This window comes from Gopherus flavomarginatus, chromosome 3, assembly GCF_025201925.1.
Source record: "Gopherus flavomarginatus isolate rGopFla2 chromosome 3, rGopFla2.mat.asm, whole genome shotgun sequence".
NCBI lineage: Eukaryota > Metazoa > Chordata > Testudines > Testudinidae > Gopherus > Gopherus flavomarginatus.
Window position 1 is genome coordinate 151,029,351 of NC_066619.1, and position 18,776 is coordinate 151,048,126.

Genomic DNA, 18,776 nt, shown 5'->3' on the forward strand with positions numbered 1-18,776 from the left:
TTTGCTGGTAGCGAAGATAGTCTGTTGTTTTGATATATGGTGCCTTCACTTAATATATGTGAAAACATTCGTAATGCACTGATATGTTTCAGAAACACAGTGTGCGTCCAAGAGTCCTCTGTTTGGTCCCATCCAGCGTCCCTGAAAGGGTCCATGATGTGAAGGAAGGTAGCGGTCAGGATGCTAAGTACAGGGCCTGTTGTTATTTTGGAAAACACATACTTAAAAGCAACATGAATTAAGTCTTTCCCTAAAACTGACCTGTTCAGGCTTGGACTTCTAGATAGTCAGTGCACTATCCTTGCAGTCCCTTAGTCTAGTTCCCACTGATGATAACATGTCAGTGTTTCTCTTACAAAGACACTCACAGAAAGGAAGATGACAGAAAGGACTCTCTCATGTCCATCTCCATCCGCCTCCCCCTTCCCCTTGCAGGGATCTTGAAGGTTTAGTGTGTTGTGCTGTAGGGAAAGACTTTTTGTGGAGCACTGTCCAACTACAAATTGAGAACCACTGCTGTGTATGAAATAAGTTGACTGTGGTAGGTACTGTGAGTTTGCTGTCACTATTAGTTCAAAAAGAAACTTGTGGACAAGTGTTTAAGCTTATTTGTTTTTTGTTTTAACGGCAGATATCTGTTAAATGAGATAAGTAATGAAGGATTCCGACTATACAAATTAAAGATGGCGGCAAAGATAGAGAAGTACCTTAACTCAAACAGCTGCAGGAGAAAGTGAGTATTATATTTTACTGCACATTTTCTGTAAGTCCATAGTTCGCAATTAGTATTGTCCATTACAGTTCAGTAACAACTGAAGATGTAGCTGCAGAACTTAAATGCTTTGCAAAAATGCAATTTCAGTTTAAAAAGTGATATTTACTATCTTTTGCATAATTAAATACCAGCATTAGGAACTTCTGATTTACTTTTTAAAAACAAACGTCCTTGTCTCTGGTGAAATCAAGTGCAAATAATTGGTTCCCAGATGAATCAATTAATGATGATGATTTCAACTCATTGTTTTTTTTGCAATGAATTTAACGTGTAAATTCTTGTTCTTTTATTTAATTCTCAATATTCCCGTGGGTAGAATCATCTTGTCTCATTTTGAAGACAAACAACTCCGGAAGGCCTCCTCTGGCATCATGGGAACAGAAAAATGCTGTGATAATTGCCGGTCCAGGTAAACGTTCCTCCCTAAAGACTACAGTGTTTAGAATATCTATCTTCCCTATAACATACAAGACAAATGCAAATAAATACACCATTAATTTCTCCTAATAAAATATTCTGGTTTTTTGTGCATTTATGTTTGTGAGTATTCTGATTAATACAAAAAGCCTCCTGAAATCTGCTTTTGTGTTTGAACAGCAGTGTCTGTTGTTGTAGGCTTATCATCTCGGTACTGGAGTGTGACAGGAGGCAATGCGTATGCACCACACCAAATCCCAGATTGTAGTAAAGCCTGTAACGAAAAATCACTGTTGCTATTAAAATGTTTTCATTTTTTTTAAATGACTTATTGTAATACTCCCGAAGAAAGTAAAATAAATGTTACGTTTCACCTCTTTTTAACCTTTGGTATCTGCCTCACAGAATTAATTCTGAAGAAAGTTTAAAAGCTGCATGTGCCAGCAAATTTTTTTTATATTGCTTGATTGTCGTAGATTTCATGGCCACGAGTGACCATTGTGGTCATCTAGTCCAACCTGCTGTATAACACAGGCCATAGAACTTCTACAAAATGATTCCTAGAACAGGTCTTTTAGGAGACCATTCAAATCTTGATTTAAAATAGTCAGTGATGGAGAATCTACCATGACCTTCGGTAAGTTTTCAGTGGTTAATTACGCTCACTGTCAAAAATATATGCCCAATTTCCAGTCTGAATTTGTCTAGCTTCAATTTTCAGTCATTGGATCAGGTTATACCAGGGGTTCTCAAACTGGGGGTCCTGACCCCTCAGGAAGTCGCAAGGTGGTTTCATGGGGGTCCCGAGCTGTCAGCTCCATGGGGCTATCAGCCTCAAGTCACCATTAAATTAAATTCCACCTCCTCCCGGCCTGGTTTTTAATTCATAAGTGGGGGGCACACTCACAGGCTTGCTGTGCAAAAAGGGCCACCAATAAAAAAAGTTTGAAAACCACTGTGTTATACCTTTCTCTGCTGGATTGAAGAGCCCAGTGTTAAATATTGGTCCCCCGTGTAGGTACTTATAGACTGTGATCAAGTCACCCCTTAACCTTCTCTTTGGTAAGCTAAATAGACTGAACTCCTGGATTCTGTCACTCTAAGGCAGGTTTTCTAATCCTTTAATCATTCTCCTGGTTCTTCTCTGAATCCTTTTCAATTTATCATCATCCTTCCTGAATTGTGGGCCCCAGAACTAGACACAGGATTCCATCTGTGGTCACACCAGTTCCAAATAGAGTGGTAAAATAACCTGTCTGCTCCTACGCAAGATTAACCTGCTTATGCATCACAGAATTGCATTAGCTCTTTTGGCCACAGCATCACACAGGGAGCTCATGTTCAGCTGATTATCCACCACAACCCTCAAATCGTTTTCAGAGTCACTGCTTCCCAGGATAGAGTCCTCCATTCTGCTAGTATGGCCTATATTCTTTGATCCTAGATGTATGCACTGACATTTAGCCGTATTAAAACTCATATTGTTTGCTTGTGCCCAGGATACAAAACAATCTTAAGTCACTGTGTATCAGTGACTTGTCTTGATTATTTACCACTCCCCCAACTTTTTTGTCATCTTTATCAGTGATGATTTTATGTTTTCTTCCAGGTCACTGATAAAAATGTTAAATTAGCATAGGGCCAACAACTGATCCCTGTTGGACTTCACTGGAAACACACCTGCCCAATGACTATTCCCTGTTTGTTTACATTTTGAGATCTATCAGTTAGCCAGTTGTTAATCTATTTAATGTGGCATGTTAATTTTATATCTTTCAAGTTTTTACTCAAAATGTCATGCAGAGCCAGGTCACACGCCTTACAGTAGTCTAAGTATATTATATCAACACTGTTACCTTTATCAACCAAACTTGTAATCTCATAAAAAAAAAGACATTAAATTAGTTTGGCAGGATCTATTTTGCATAAATCCATGTAACTAATGCAAATCAACATTACCCTCCTTTAACTCTTTATTAATCGAGTCCTTTATCAGTCACTCCATTATCTTTCCTGGGATTGATGTCAGACCAACTTGCCTATAATTACCCAGCTCATCCCACTTACCCTTTTAAAAAAAAGTGGCACAACATTAGGTTTCTTTCAGTCTCCTGGAACTTCCCCAGTGCGCTGAGACTTATTGAAAATCAACATTAATGGTCCAGCAAGCTCCTCAGCCAGCTTTCTTAAAATGCTTGCATGCGAGTTATCTGGACCTGGTGATTAAAAATGTCTAATTTCTTCCTGAGACATTAGTAGAGTGAAAAGAGTAGTGTAATCACCATATGATTAGACTAATCATCAGTTTTTTTTCACCAAATACAGAACAGAAATATTTTTTAACACTTCCGTCTTTTCTGCATTACTCATAATTCTATCATTTCCATCTTGCAGAGGACCTATACCATTCTCAGGATTCTTTTTTTTCCAAATATATTTTTAAAAATTATTCTAATTGTCCTTAACACTGCTTTACATACATTTCTCCTTATGGCTTTTTACTTCCCTTATCAATTTTCTACAATTCCTAATTTCTGATTTATATTCATTACTGTCAACTTCCCCTTTCATCCATTTGCTATAAACCAGGTTGTTTTTTTAAACCAACACAGTCTTCTTCCTTGACTGTGGCTTTTTAGACATCTAGTAAGGTGTTCTTAACTCTGCTGTTTGGGATTTAGTCTCCTATTGCTACTCGACACATGCATGTAACAAATATCAACATTAATGGGACATATGTTCAAGGGGAGATAAGACCACTACGTGTTTGAATAACATCTGTAGAAGTAGAAATGTCGTTCATTCTTGAACTTGTAGTAGACTGTGTGTCTGTATTCCCTGGCAGTGTAAGAATTCTGGTATAAGGCATGTAGATCAGTGGTTTTCAAACTGCAGGTCGCGACCCAGTACTGAGTTGCAGAATGTAAGGCACTGGGTCATGAAGGCTCTGGTCAGCACCGCCGACTGGGCTGTTAAAAGTCCTGTCAGTGGTGCTTCCTGGCTAAAGCAGGCTAGCTTCTGACGTCGCGCTGTGGTTCTGACATCGCGCTGTGCCCCAGAAGTGGCCAGCAGCAGGTCCGGCTCCTAGGTGGGAGTGGGAGCACGGGGCTCTGCACGCTGCCCTTGCCCTGAGCACCATCTCCGCACTCCCATTGGCTGGGAACTGACCCATGGGAGCTGTGGGGGGCAGTGCCTGCAGGCGAGAGCCATGTGGAGCTGCTTGCGCACCTCCGCCTAGGAGCCAGACCTGCTGCTTGCCACTTCCAGGGCACAGAGCAATCCGCGGTGCCAGGACAGGCAGGAATCCTGCCTTAGCACCCTGTGCTGTGCCGCTGACCTGGAGCTAGCTGAGGTAAGCCTGCACCCCAACCTCCTGCCCCAGCCCTGAGCCCCCCCAAAAAAACCCCAGAGCCTCTTCCTGTACCCCAGGACCCTAATCCCTGGCCCCAGCCCAGAGCCTGCACCCCCAGCCGAAAGCCCTGACCCCCTCATGTACCCCAATCCCGTGTCCCAGCCCAGAGCCCCCTCCCACACTCTAAACCCCTCATTCCCGGCCCCACCCCGCAGCCCTCACTCCCACACCCCAAACATCTCATCCCCAGCTCCGTTGCGTTGCAGGCATCAACAATTTTCTTCAGCTGGGTTGCCAGAAAAAAAGTTTGAAAACCACCAATCTGGATGTACTATGCTGCTCTCAGAAGAAAGTAATCAGTGCAGCCATGCTTCCTGTCTGTTTGCAAATTATGGGATAATCCCTTAGCTGCACTGTAGTTATGATTAGAGCAGAATTTTATTTTAGAGATGATTTTTCATTGTGCCCTACATGCAAAGTCACGTTGGCTTTAAAATTTCAATGCCAGTAACAGATCTTGGCTTAAGTTTTTGTTAATTTTGAGGTTGTTTGAGAGATAGAGCCCTCCCCACTCCCACCAAATGACCTGCTTTTAATTTTTTCTGTTTTTTTTTTCCCCCATGTACCTGAAGAGAACTGTGGCTGCAATCCACATAAAACTTGTTTCTCAGGACTTCCCTAACCCCATGGTAGTTAAATGCAAAAAGTAGCTTAAAAGCAACTTGAAAGCTGTTGGGTAACATACTAGAATACTCAAGATGTTAAGGGTTAAGAGTTGTTCACACAGTGCTAACTCTGCTACAAGTCTTCAGGCACAAGTTAGTGTTGCCAACGCAGTTTTACCTCATGGAATTTTGATTTTTGTATCTTGAACACTAGATTTTTGCATTTAAATGTATATTTAATTGCATAATTAAATGTAAAAGCTTTAATTCAAGCGTAAGCTTTATATTTTTAACTATAGTTTAATCAATAACACCCCTTATTTCTGAGTGTTTAGCACTTGGCAGTTACTCTTTGTTTTCTTGTGCATATTAGAACTCATTGCTGCACTATTAACAGTGACTCAGAAGAGAGTTTGCAGGACTTCGGTCACCAAGCATTCCAGCTGATGTCTGCAGTGAAGGCCTTAGACGAGAAGTTTGGAACTAGAGTTCCGGTTTTGTTTCTCCGAGGATCTGTAAGTGTGGTTAAAATTCCTTGTGTATTTTCGGGGTGGAGGGAGAGCATTCCTGTGATAACACCCCCCTTCCTGCTCCCAGAAACAATACACACATTTCACTTAATAGTACCTCTCTCCCTAACCCCAGGAAAGGCCAGTCTTACGATGTAGTGCACCTTCCTCTAGAGAGAGGCTGAACAGACTAATTCAGCAGCACTGGTGTGTTAGCCCTGGAGCTGCTCTTTATTATTATGATGGGCTATTTGTATAGCAGCAGTGTCTATAGACCAGGGCCCTTACTGTGTACAAAGAATTAGTTGATGGTCTCTGTCCAAAAGAAGTCACAATTTTAGGCTCCTTTTTCTAAAAGTTAAACATTCAACATTCCCAGCCCTTCCTGGCCTAAGAGCTTGCATCCAAACTAAGATCCTGTACTTAGCAGTGTATTGAGCTGCCTCTAAACCTCTAGACTGTCTCTTTTTGGGTTGTTTGTAGTTAACTTTTGAACAGGTGGAAGTAACCTCTAATACTGGAGGGGTTATCAAAACTTTTCCACTACCTGCGAACCTTTTACCTGCAATTTAATCTCTTGTATTGTTTATAGCAACTGAAATAGTTTTCTAATGGGAGGAGGTATTCCCCTCTCCATGCAGGTGTGTAACTTTAACACTAAAAGGGGCTGTTTGTTCAAAGTGAAGGGAGAATACATCATTCTGTTCTCTAAATTAGCCTGTTGACTGATGATTGAGTAGAGCTGAAGATTATGCTTGTGTTAATGAGCACTTTTGTCTTGCTAACTTAATCTGATGGGTAGGGTTGAAGCAAAGCGCATTGAATGATTTATACAGATCTTTACATGTAAAGGCTTTTTAAACATTATGGGGAAAAGAATCACTGAAGAATGAAATAGGAAGACAGTCACAAAACAAACATTTTGAAAAAGAGTGCGTTCTTAGCTTGGAAGAAAATTACTTATTTAAATTCTTGATTAATTTTTTCCCCTTTATTAGGAATAACTCATGTTAAAAACTTGGCACTGATATATTTAATAAAATATCTGGATCACAGTTTATATGCCTCTGAGGTATTTTTGTTTTTTGTTTTGTTTTGTTTTTTTAACGTTAGAAGGCTTTATAATGTGAAAGTTGCAGGGTGCCTCAAACGGCAGTGTAAATGGTAATGAAAATTATCTCCAGCTGTAAACTTCAGCTCAACTCTGTCTATAATGTTTCTTTTTTTTGTAAAAGGTGTTCATAAGACTTTGAAAGTTGTGTAATAAGGCAAAATATCCTAGAAAATCCTAGGAAATAACCCATCCATATCACTATAAGGTATCTAAATACTTGAAAAAGTTTGTGTGAAGTTCATGAAGAATTGTGTTGTCTTGGATTTTATTTAACCTAGCAGTGTCTTTTCATAACAAATAGGTACAGGTGGGCTCCTAGACAGACTTCAGGTGGGTCACAAGAGAGATCAGATTTCACCTATTATTTGAAAACTGAGTTAGCATATGGTACTGAACAAGTCCTCCTGGGAAGCTTCAAATTAAGAAGTTGCCTTGACTGAAATTTTATACCACCACTGCTAGAAAAATATGCAAATTTAGAACATGACCACATTAATAAACTGAAATAACATGGGTACTTTTTTCTTGTGAGATACTCTAGGCTCCAAAATCTTTTTGTGAATACTTTTTCGTCATAATTCTAATATTTAATAATATCTAAGATGTTAGTCATTGTTTCAGCCAGTTACAGTTGAAATACTGTTAGTTCTATTTATATGGCAGTATCTTGTAAAACTAGATGAAAAATTCATTGTATTACACATTTTTATGTATTTTAAATGCAAGTATTGTTTTCAGTGAGCACGTCTTGAAAGTAAGTATTGCACATTACATATCCTTACAATATATATTTTAGAGAATAATTTATATGGTATAGTACCTGTAAATAAAAGACCATTCTTTTTAAAGTTCAAAAATCCATAAATGAAAAAGTTTAAATGAAGGCATTACAGAAACAAAATCAGGAACATAAATATCTGCTTCATTCCAGTTTTGCAAACAAATTTTGAATCTGCAGATCAGCAGCCAAATTTCCAGTATATTTTATACATATGAATTGTATCAAATATAAGAGATAAAGAACTAGCAAGAATCAGCAAGAAAAAAAGAATTGACTGAAGGTATCTCAGTGTGACAATATGAAGGACTGGCAAGAAGTAGTATAAGGCACATGTTTCAGTGATCTCAGCAGGATCACACAAATGTGGTGCTCTGTGCAGTTACTCAATTCACAATTTACCTTTTCCCCAGAAATTGTTCAAGGTCCTTTTCAGTCCTAAGTTTCTCTGATTCTGTGACTTCTGGTGTCTGGTGTTTGAGTTCCACTGGAACTCCACTCCTCAATCGGCACATGTGCCTTTAAGCAAGGCCGCTTTCATCTGTTTTGTGGCTAATCTCAGATTAGGACAGGTGAGTTCTCCATTTTTGACAGAGTGCTTAATGGAGCAAGCTGCTCCTGGAATACAGTCTCTCTCACAGATAGGCAAATCAGGAATGTGTCTCATGTTGTTTGATAGTCCTGTGATTTTATGTATCAATGCATTTACAGAATTTTTTTTGTTTGCTTAACTTTTATAAAAATGTTCCCCGTTTTCCTTCAGGGCACATATATAACCATTTAAAAACTGAAATAACCAATAGACCAAACGTCTACCCTCAGAAGAACTACTCTGTCTCTACTGAGACTGTTCTGCTTCCAGTGTCTCAGCATTCAAATCTGGGGACAGCACAAATATCTGAACTATCTGAAGATGCTCCAGTACTTCTGTTAGTCTTTAAGGTGCCGCAGGACTCTGTCACTTTTGTCTGAAGATGTTGCACTGGGGGAGAGAGTCTGTGAGGTAGCTGAAACACATACCCTAGAGGGCTTTTGTAGATAAAAGTCAGCACCTTGCATTGTACCCAGAAGCAAATAGGTAGGTGGACAGTACAGTTTGCAGAGCGCAGGTGAGATCTGCTGCATATGGCAGGGATCACTAAATAAGCAGGTATGTGCATGCAGTCTGCCATGGCTGAAGGTAGTCAAGATGCACGTAGGCTCGTTGAAGTAGTTCTGTTTGGATGTCAAAGGCATGAATGACCGTGGAGCAGACATATCCCGGAGGAGGTGCCTTTTTCCTTTTCTGTCTCTAGTGCAGGAACTGGCACATGTCACCCACAGAGTCCTTAATCTGTGATACTCCCCTTTGTTAATTCTGCCCTCCACGCAACTAGCCCTTGACTCAGTCTCCTGGACAGTGGAATGATGCTACTCCCTAGACACCTGGTACGCCATCATCTTACATGATAAATATGTGAATCCTGCTACTGGAGACTGCCTGCATGTCTTGATACATTGAGAATGCTGCTGCATGGATCGTTTTCCTAGCCCATCACTTTGATCAAGTCACTTCCCTCTTTGAATCCCTCCACTGGCTCTCCCATCTCTACACATCGAACATCTTCATTTTCCCGGCCCTTCGCACCCTATTGTCTCGACCTATTATCTCATATCCACTATCAGGATGTTGACAAAGTTTTCAAACAAGCCCCTTCATGCTTTCTCCCATGCTGCCCATCAATTTGGAAAGAGCTACCTCGTTATCCACCTTCAAACCCTCCTTAAACCTCTCCTCTGCTGGGCTGCCTACAAACCCTGCCTCCTCCATCCCCAGTTTGGCTGCTGGCTTGTTGAGGCCACAGCCACTGGGTCTAGTGCCCCAAGTGTGTGCATGTAGCATCTCCCCTGCACCATTCTTGGTCCAGAATGGTGCTGGGAGAAGGGTGGCCCCTGCTGGGCCTCATTTTACTCTGTCCCCCCCAGTGCAACAGTCTCTGTTTTGGCTGCTTCTGCCCTACCAGCTGGAGTCTGTGACTCTTCTCTGCAGTCCACCCAAGAGGAGGAGGGAAGAGGGATGCAACCTGAGTCCTTGTGCTTTCAGAATTGGGGATCTTCTCTGTACTGGGTTCAGGAGATGCTAGTGGGAGTGGTGGCCCTGGATCCTATCAGACAGGCAAATTGTGGCCACAGTCCTTAGGCAGTCTTGGCAGAAGGCCCCGAAGTGGAATGAATAGGCACAGAGGAAAGTACCCTGTCACTACTCCAAGTGACAGCAGTGAGGTGCATTGGCGTGGCCCTTGCTGTAACAACGAACAAAGAGAAGGATTCAGATTCAATAGTTTCAAATTCAGCCATTTTTAATGAGTATTAAATGACCCTGCCAAACATATTCTCATCTTTGGACGGGTTCTCCCATAGTTCTGGCATTTTCAGTCTTCTTCAGCTTTCAGTTCCTCGTTTTGGTAATGATGGTTTATATTGGTACAGGACTGCATGGCTATTTCTGTGCTTCGGTAGTTATGGTGGAGCAGTTTTTCTAGGAATTGAGGAGTCTGACCAAAATGTTGAATGATTTCAGAATTCCCAGCGTCTCCCAGACAAGTACCGAACTCACGCTCTCTTTGGTAGTGGAAAGGACTGGCCAGAGAATTGGTGGAAGGCTTTGGGCCGACAGCTCATCACTGAAGGTTTCCTTAAAGAAGTTTCTGGTCAAAGCAGATTTGCAACTCTGTGTGAGCTTACTAAGAAGGTAATCTTGTTGTAAAACCTTTCTGTCAGAGGTTTCTTTTGGGAACGTAAAATTGAGTGACTTGGTCTGTATCCCACAGGGTAGAGACTGGCTCTGTAAAGCTAGGAATGAGTTGTGTCGGACGCTTCTGCTACAGCCCAGTGAAGAACTATATCTAAGGAAACCTCACACCCAAAGGTAACTACACTCATATATATTATGCATGTGTCACTTTTATGCTGGGAGAATAAATATGTGAATCCTGCTACTGGAGACTGCCTGCGCCAAGGAGGAGGTTTCTGCACTAAGGTTTTTTGTTTTTGTTTGTTTGGGGGGAGGAGGGGGTGTGTCTCTTGGGCACAGTCTTGCTTGCATAAGAGGGACTATACTCCTGAGAATCACTGGTATCAATGGTTCCCTCCTCCTTGGGGACTACCCCAGTTTCCATATTACCTGTCACACTGGCCTTACTGGGGCTATGGGATCCATATATGTGACATCACAAATCTCTGTGATCTCACTGGGAGTGTAGACAGCCCTCTCCATGCAGAGAACATCATGAACCTCTTCAAGAACTATTGGAGGAAGAGGAGGAACCTGAACATGTGGAACCACCAGCTCCAACAGGATTGTCATCTTCCTCCCCAGACAAGGAATTTCAAAATCTTCTGAGGAGGGTCACGCACATACTTCCTTCTGGAGGAAGTGCAGGACACCCCTCATAAACGATTGGATGTTCTCCGGAGAGCTGGTCCCCCGTTAGGCAGCACTTCCCATTAATGATGCCATCTAAGGGTTAGTCCACAGTTGAAGCGCTATAGTGGAGCTGCACTGTTGTAGCGTGTCTGGTGAACATGCTCAACGCCGACGGGTGAGAGCTGTCTCGTCGGCATAATAAAACCACCTCCTTGAGAGGTGTTCACTATCTTGGTGAAAGAAGCTCTCCTGCCAGCCGAGTGCTGTCCACATTGGGACTTAGGTCGGTGTAACTTATGTCGCTCGGGGGTGTCTTATTCACTCCCCTGAATGACATAAGTTATACTGACATAAGCTGTAGTGTAGACCAGTGGTCTCCAAAGTGGCTCAAAGTGCGCAAGAGGATCCTTGGGGGTGTGCGGAAGGAGGAGCACCTTTTTGGTCTTTGTTTTTCTTTGCTTAGGCAAAAATGGTAGAGCTGGCATGGCAGAAGGTGTGTGCTCAAAAATTTTTTACTGATGGGATGAGTGATCAAAAAAGTTTGGAGCCACTGGTGTAGACAAGCCCTTACAACCAGCCAAGACAGTCTGGCCACTTGTGCTCGTGCTCCAGAAACAGCAGAAAAGTAGTACTTTGTGTCATCTAAGGAGGCGCCCTTAGCTTCATGTTCCTTAGTCCACCTATCAATAAAGGTTGCCTTTCTTGTTGCCATCATCTCAGCTAGAGGAGTAGGTGAAGTGGTGGCCCTTATGGCCGATCCACTGTACACAATCTTCTTCCGTAGGTGTTTCCCTGAGATTACACCCAAAATTCACCCCCGGAGTAGTCTTGGAATTCCATCTAAATCAGACCATTCACTTACTGATCTTTCCAAAGCTGTATGCCACCAGTGAGGATAGAAAACTTCACACTGTGGATGCTCATTAGGCCTTTGCATTCTACCTGCTAAGGACTAAATCCTTTAAACTTTCCCAAGACTGTATCCTTCACAGAGCATGTGAGGGTGAAACGATCTCTCCTCAGAGACTTCTGGGCTGCATCCTGATGTGTTATGAGTTAATGGCTACCTCTCCCCAACAAGATGTGGGGGCCCACTCAACCAGGACCAAAGCTACATTGGTAGCTTCACTTAAGGATGTCCCTCTCCTGGAGATCTGTAAAGCTGAAAGTTGGGGTTCTGCTCATTACCCTCAGTGCAAGCTTCTATAGCTGATGCCTCCTTCAGCAGAGTAATCCTCCAGTTGATGTTACAGCAGGGTTCCTCACACTGTTCTCAGTGAATCCTGCTTGTGAGTCACCCAGAGTGGAATGCACATAGGGACCATCACTTGATGAAAGAGGGTAATTTACCTCATATAGTAACAGGTTCTTCAAGGTGTGTGGTCCCTATCTGTTCCACTACACACCCTCCTTCCCCTCTGCTGCAGAGCCTTCTGCAAGGGCTATTTGCAGTAGAAAGGTAACTGGAGAGGTGTTCAGCCCATGCCACCATCTATGTCTCCGTTTGGAGCACGAGGAGAAGCGCGCAAATGTGGACCAATGGATGCAGCTAGCAAAAAATCTTTGGTGGGCCACAAATTGCAAAGAACTCCAGTAACCTTTCTTTGCTCTTTGTATTCTGAAACCATCCTCTCTCAAGGTGTATTTTGAAATGTCAGCCTTCATGAAAGAGTGATTTTTTTTGTATATGTTTTGAATACATTTGAATTCGTTTTCTTACAGCAATAGACATATAACTTCAGTTGCAGGACAACGTTCACCAGATACGAGGTTAATAAAGCTGACACCAGAGAAACAGGTCTGTATTTGAGAAATATATTACTCATCAGCCACTTCATTATTCTTTTTAGTGACGGGCAAGTGAGCTAATAGATCAGTATATCTAGCTATAAAGTCTTCTCCACATATTTGAAAGCTTAAGATGCACAGTAAAGCAGTACAGAATGTAGGATTTACAAATCGTTTGTATGATAGTTGTGTGGTGAACAAATAATTGGTACACTGAACACATTAATGTGTGAAGGTGAAGTGTAGTATTAACACCCAAATATGCACTACCTACTTCACAAAAGACATGGAAAATCACAATCCCTTCCTCGGGATTTTGTAATCCTAAATGTTTACAGATGACGTGGAATGAGGGAATGAGAAACAGCTGTAACACTGTGTATAGTGCAATCTCAGCCATAACTCTGGATTAAGTTATTTATCTGGGATTAAATTAAACATAAACTAAATATAAAGACCACCACTACAGTTTCTAAGGGGTTTTGGAAAATGGGGTGAAACTCCAATGCCTGCATTAGTGCAAGGGGCTGAGAGGGAACGTTACTTCTAAATTTCTTAGATTTTCTCAGTTTTTCTCAACATGAATATATTTTACCATAGTGACTTGTTTATATAAAGTGTGTGTTCATTGATTCTGTAAATTAAGAACATAAGAACGGCCATAGTAGGTCAGACCAAAGGTCCATCTAGCCCAGTATTCTGTCTACCGACAGTGGCCAATGCCAGGTGCCCCAGAGGGAGTGAATCTAAGAGGTAATGATCAAGTGATCTCTCTCCTGCCATCCTTCTCCAATTGGCGGTCTTTTTAAAAATTGTTATTTTATTACAATTTTCTCTTATACTGTGACTAAGGTTAGAAACTTTTAAAATCTCTTTTCTAATGAGAATCAATATACTGTAACACACAGCTGCTTTTTACTCATGTCTGGTGTATCTTTGTAATAATGTACTAGAGGGACACCAGATACCAAGAGGAAAGAATTTTTTGTTATGCGACAGACTGTAGTGTGTTTTGAAAAAAATTGATCCCTTTCTTCACTGAATATCTTTTAAACAGATTGGTATAAAATTCTAAATGAATATTTTACTGTTAATATTTGTATTGGGAAAAATGTGGATACTGTCTTTGATTTTCTGACTTGGTATTTTTTTTTATTTTTAAAACAGACATATTTGCAGGAAATGTTTACTTATCAAGGAGCAAGTAAAATTTCTGCAAGAGGCAGTGTCTCAAATGAAAGGTACAATTGACTAAATTATTTCTGCTCATATCTCTTTCTCTACTTATTCGTTCTTTCCTGTGTTGTGAAGGTGGTTCTGTAGAGCAACTATCAGAGAAGAAAGTAAGTCTGTGTTTGGTGTAAACTTAACTTTTCGTTTCAATGTCTTAAATCATTAGTGTGAAAGTAAGTGCTCTACGGGTGCCAGACTTCATTTAACCTTTAAGAAACATTGTATAATCTGTCCCTCTGAAAGTCTAGTAAAACAGCATTACGAATGCAAATAATTTTGATAGGTGAATTAGGGTGAACACTTTTAATTTTGCCTCACTTGACGTGCTAAAATGTCACAAAATGTAAATTAGGTTATGTGCTGAAGTAGGTAGGGTTACAGTGTGTTAAATGGCTCTTTAAAGCATCCCACATTAGTTTCAAAAAAGTGACTGTAAAATACTTCTATTGTTGATTACCTGAACTGAACCAGTAACTGAACATTTATAGCATGCAAAAAATTTAACAGGCATTGTTTTCTGCTCAAGTCCATGAGCCTTTTTAAATGCACAGTTAAATAAGTCTGTTTTGGGTTTGATTTTAGGGGCATGTTAGGGGGTCTAAAATTAAGATACTTTTTCATTTGTTGATATTTTAAATCCAAATGCAAGAACAATAAACATAACAAACATTAATTAAAAACCAGGCTATAAATAACTTTTATTTATTCCAGATTGCTCTGCTGGTCACTCGGTTTTTGCTTAGTTTCTATTTTTTGATAACTTGGAAATGTGATACATTTTTTGGATGGGTCAGGATAATATAAAATGCGAGAATCATTTGTTTCTGCACTCCTCACAACGGCATGGCTGTAATGGCCTAGCCGCGCTGTTGTAAGGTATGCAGCGTAGACATGGTGTAAATGGAGAAATGTAGCAGCATAGCTATAGTGGTCTAATTATATTGCTGTAGTTATACCAGGGTAACTCCCAGTGTGGACCCTGTGTCTGTGCAGATGTGTTTTAATGCAAATGGCAACTAAACTGGCTGAGACCACAGGTCTGGTTGACTCATATACACTAGGACTCCCAAACCTACCAATCTCAGCAGAGCAGAGCTGGTGCAAAATGAATTGATACATTGATCTAACAGGAATATCAATATCACTTTTTTTTTTTTTAATTTAGTAGTGACTTGGTGCCATCACCAATCAAACTGAAGTCCCCAGAACCTGTTGTTTCATCCAGAGAGAAGGAACTGCACGTAAGTCTATTAAACAGAAAGGGTATCTGCTTGTGTAAGAAATGCATTTAAATTGTGCTTGGGTACATCTAACACAATCCTAGAGACCATTCCTTGTCCCTCCAAAGTGTCAACCAGAGAAACTGTTATTAAACTGGATTTTTCAGCTGTTATACTAAACTTTAGGAAGGTGCCTAGAACTGGAGTCCTTGATGATAATTAAACACTATGTGTGGATATGGTTTAGATCAGTGGTCCCCAACCTTTTCGTCTGGCAGGTGCTAGACGAAGGACCGTGGTGGCGGTCGAGCATCCACCGAAATGCCGCTGAATTTCGGCAGCATTTCGGCAGATGTTCGACTGCCAGCAGGGATGCAGGCGCATTCGCCTGCGGGTACCGCGTTGGGGACCCCGCTTTAGATTCTGATTGCTTATCTGTTTTATTTTGGGTCTTTAGTTTGCTTTCTCATGTAGAAGTTTTCTTCCCATACTTCAATCACGTTTAAGTCCTTGACTTAAAGTGTTCTTTAAAGTAATGCCTTACATGTATTCATACTTTGGCTTTGTTCTTTACAGACTGTTCTATATGGCAAGCTGCTGGCAGCCAGACAGAAGCTAGCCAGTGAGAAGGATATTCCTCCGGCTGTGTTGGCAACTAATAAAATACTGGTGGACATGGCCAAGATAAGGTAAAGTCTTCAGCTTGAAAACTACACATAAGTCCAAAGATGTTCTGAAGTCTTATCCTCATTCCTTCGAGCCACGTTAGTAACAGAAAATGATGATCATAGAATATCAGGGTTGGAAGGGACCTCAGGAGGATGCATTACTTCTCATGTGCCATAAATTTTAGGTGTTGTACATGAACATATTGAGGAATTCTGTTTTTCCACGTTTCCAGTTCAGTAACTTTCTGCATCAGCCGAAATATTAATCTGACTGAATTTTGAAGAAAAACTTTAATGGGTTCTCATTTTGGTAGACTGTTACTATGGCCACGTCCAGACTAGAAATTAAAATCGATTTTAGATACGCAACTTCAGCTACGTGAATAACGTAGCTGAAGTCGAATTTCTAAAATCGAGGTACTCACCAGTCTGGACGGCGCTGCATCGATGTCCGCGGCTCTCCGTGTCGATTCCGGAACTCCGTTCGGATTGATGGAGTTCCGGAATCGATGTAAGCGCGCTCGGGGATCGATACACCGCGTCCAGACTAGACGCGATATATCGATCCCCGAGCAATCGATTTTAACCCGCCGATGCCGCGGGTTAGTCTGGACGAGGGCTATCAAGAGGTGCAGGAAGAACTCCTCAAACTGAACGCTTCTGCTGTGTGTGTCTGAATTTTGTGATCACATAAGTTCTGAAAATGTATTTGTAAAGTTTATTAGCATTTTTATTAGCACCAAGGATATTGTAGCTACTTCCATTCAACATGTGTATGGAGCTATGTGAACTCAGGTGTTATGCAGATAGAACAGCACTGCAGTTATTGCTTATGTTGGTTTAGCTGTACTGGTGAAATTTCTCTGCATGTATGAATTACTCTGTTACAATACTTGTTTCTGAAGTATCTTGTCATGCAACCTTTACCATCGCCAGTGATGTTGTGATATCTGCCTTCGTAGTCCATTCATCAGCTTCTCCCACGAGCAAATTCATGCTTTCTTCCAAGTCACTACTTATGCATGAAGCCTCTCCCTGAACTTAGCTGTAGAGTAGCTTCCTTCTTCACAACCCACTTCACCAAGCTGCATATGGTAAATTGCCAAGTGGTAAAGACTAGGCAGGTGGTCAGCAGGGGCCTGGGCATCAGATATGCCCCTTGCTTGTAGCTTTGGGAAAAAAAGTAAAACCTGCAAATTTTGCTTGTATCCAGCCTTTGTAACCATGCCTTTCCGGCTGGCTGGAGAGGGGATGGGGTGCAGGGCAAGCAGCAGTGTACCCTGCTCAACCCTTCCTTCCCTGCACCCTCTGCTTGTTCGTTTTATTAGCTTGTTGCATTTGTCTTCATTTGGATTGTATGATCTTCAGGACAGAGACTGTCTCTTACCCCGTCACCTGACCAGGGACTCTGTGCACTTCTGTACTACAAATGAATAATCAGGGTGTTACAGTAAAAGTCTCCAGAAAGATAAAGAGAGAAGAAATGAGCTTCCTTACATGATTCCCCACTATAAAAGCAAGTATTGGAAGACAACCCAGCATATAACAACTGCAAATGGGTCTGCAGTGTGTTGCCTAACGCAAAGTCATAGGTACCCTGCCTGTGTCCCTAAATAGGACTGACAGCATGAGGTGGAGAAGTTCTTTCACGGGGTCGAGATCCATGTTGATGGCGCCAGCTGCTGGGAGCGTGCAGACACAAAATGGCTCAGCTGGATATGTTTGTAGGCAAAAACCATCAAAACACTTCTGCTCAATTCCTGCGGGATAGACGGACAAGTTCTCCCATAATGCACTATGATCCAATCCATAGAGTGGCCATAGCTGGTGAGGGCACGAGGAACCCAGGTTATGATGGTATTCACCTACAGAAGCTGAAGTTGTGATTGGGTCTGCATAGTGTAGTATGGATGTGCCAGCACAAGTGTGAGGCTTGGGTTTTCTGTGCAGTATGGACATTCAAGTGCAGGCTTGGAAACACTGAGTCTGCAGATGCAGGTCACACAGACAGGTTTATTATGCTGTGTAAACAAACACACAAGAGTTTAAAGCCAGAAGGGACTTCCAGATCATCTGGTCAGAACTCCTGTATATCACAAGCCACCAATTTCACCTACCACCCTCTCACCAAACCCAACAATCAAAAATTATACTAAAGATTTACAGTCCATAGGAGACAAGGCTGTAATGTGTCACTGGGAGAGAACAGGAGGGACCGAGGTGCACAAGTGCCTGAGGTCCCTGCATGGCAGGGAAACGATAGATGAGATTTACCCAGATGACCTGGGCAAGTGACTCTCATACCCACACACTGCAGAGGAAGGTGAAAACTCCCCAAGGTCCCTGCCAGTCTGACCTGGAGAAGAGTCTTCCCTGACCCCACACATGGTGATCAGTTGGACGCTGAGTATGTGAGCAAGAACCAGCCAGCCGAGCCCTGAGAGACTGAATGCTTGGTGCCACCACAGAGCCCTGGTCTTCCCTGTCCAGTGTCCTGCCTCCAGCCGTGGCCATCTCTGACGCTTCATAGGAATAAAATCAGAAAACCCAAAATACATTGTGGAGGGAATCCCTTTTTGACTCCTGCAAGTGGTCGAAGCCCAGTTTATAGCAAGTTTTCCATGACAGAACATAAAAAAAAATACATTATTTTGCAACTAAGAACTAATGTATGTGCCAAAAAATATTAAGCACTAGCAAAAAGCTACACACTTCCTCCACAGACCTTTTTATAAGAACTTAGAAAAATAACATGACTAAAATGCAGACAGTGCTGTGATGGCAGAGTAATCACCTGTCAGTGTAATCTGTGGTTAAAGTGGGGATTGTCATTCCTGTTCTGTCCTATACT

At 41.7% G+C, this 18,776-nt stretch overlaps 1 protein-coding gene across 7 annotated transcripts in view; it reads left to right on the forward strand.

Moving 5' to 3' along the window:
- WRN (WRN RecQ like helicase) overlaps positions 1 to 18,776 on the forward strand; it is a 107,692-nt gene that overhangs the window by 59,359 nt on the left and 29,557 nt on the right. For all 7 annotated transcript variants that reach the window (XM_050944972.1, XM_050944971.1, XM_050944969.1 and 4 more), the window contains 9 exons: positions 632 to 733; positions 1,092 to 1,184; positions 5,583 to 5,724; positions 10,171 to 10,341; positions 10,421 to 10,518; positions 12,739 to 12,814; positions 13,972 to 14,045; positions 15,203 to 15,278; positions 15,834 to 15,946. In XM_050944972.1, the coding sequence (XP_050800929.1) occupies positions 632 to 733; positions 1,092 to 1,184; positions 5,583 to 5,724; positions 10,171 to 10,341; positions 10,421 to 10,518; positions 12,739 to 12,814; positions 13,972 to 14,045; positions 15,203 to 15,278; positions 15,834 to 15,946 (945 nt within the window). The remainder of the gene's footprint in view (positions 1 to 631; positions 734 to 1,091; positions 1,185 to 5,582; positions 5,725 to 10,170; positions 10,342 to 10,420; positions 10,519 to 12,738; positions 12,815 to 13,971; positions 14,046 to 15,202; positions 15,279 to 15,833; positions 15,947 to 18,776) is intronic.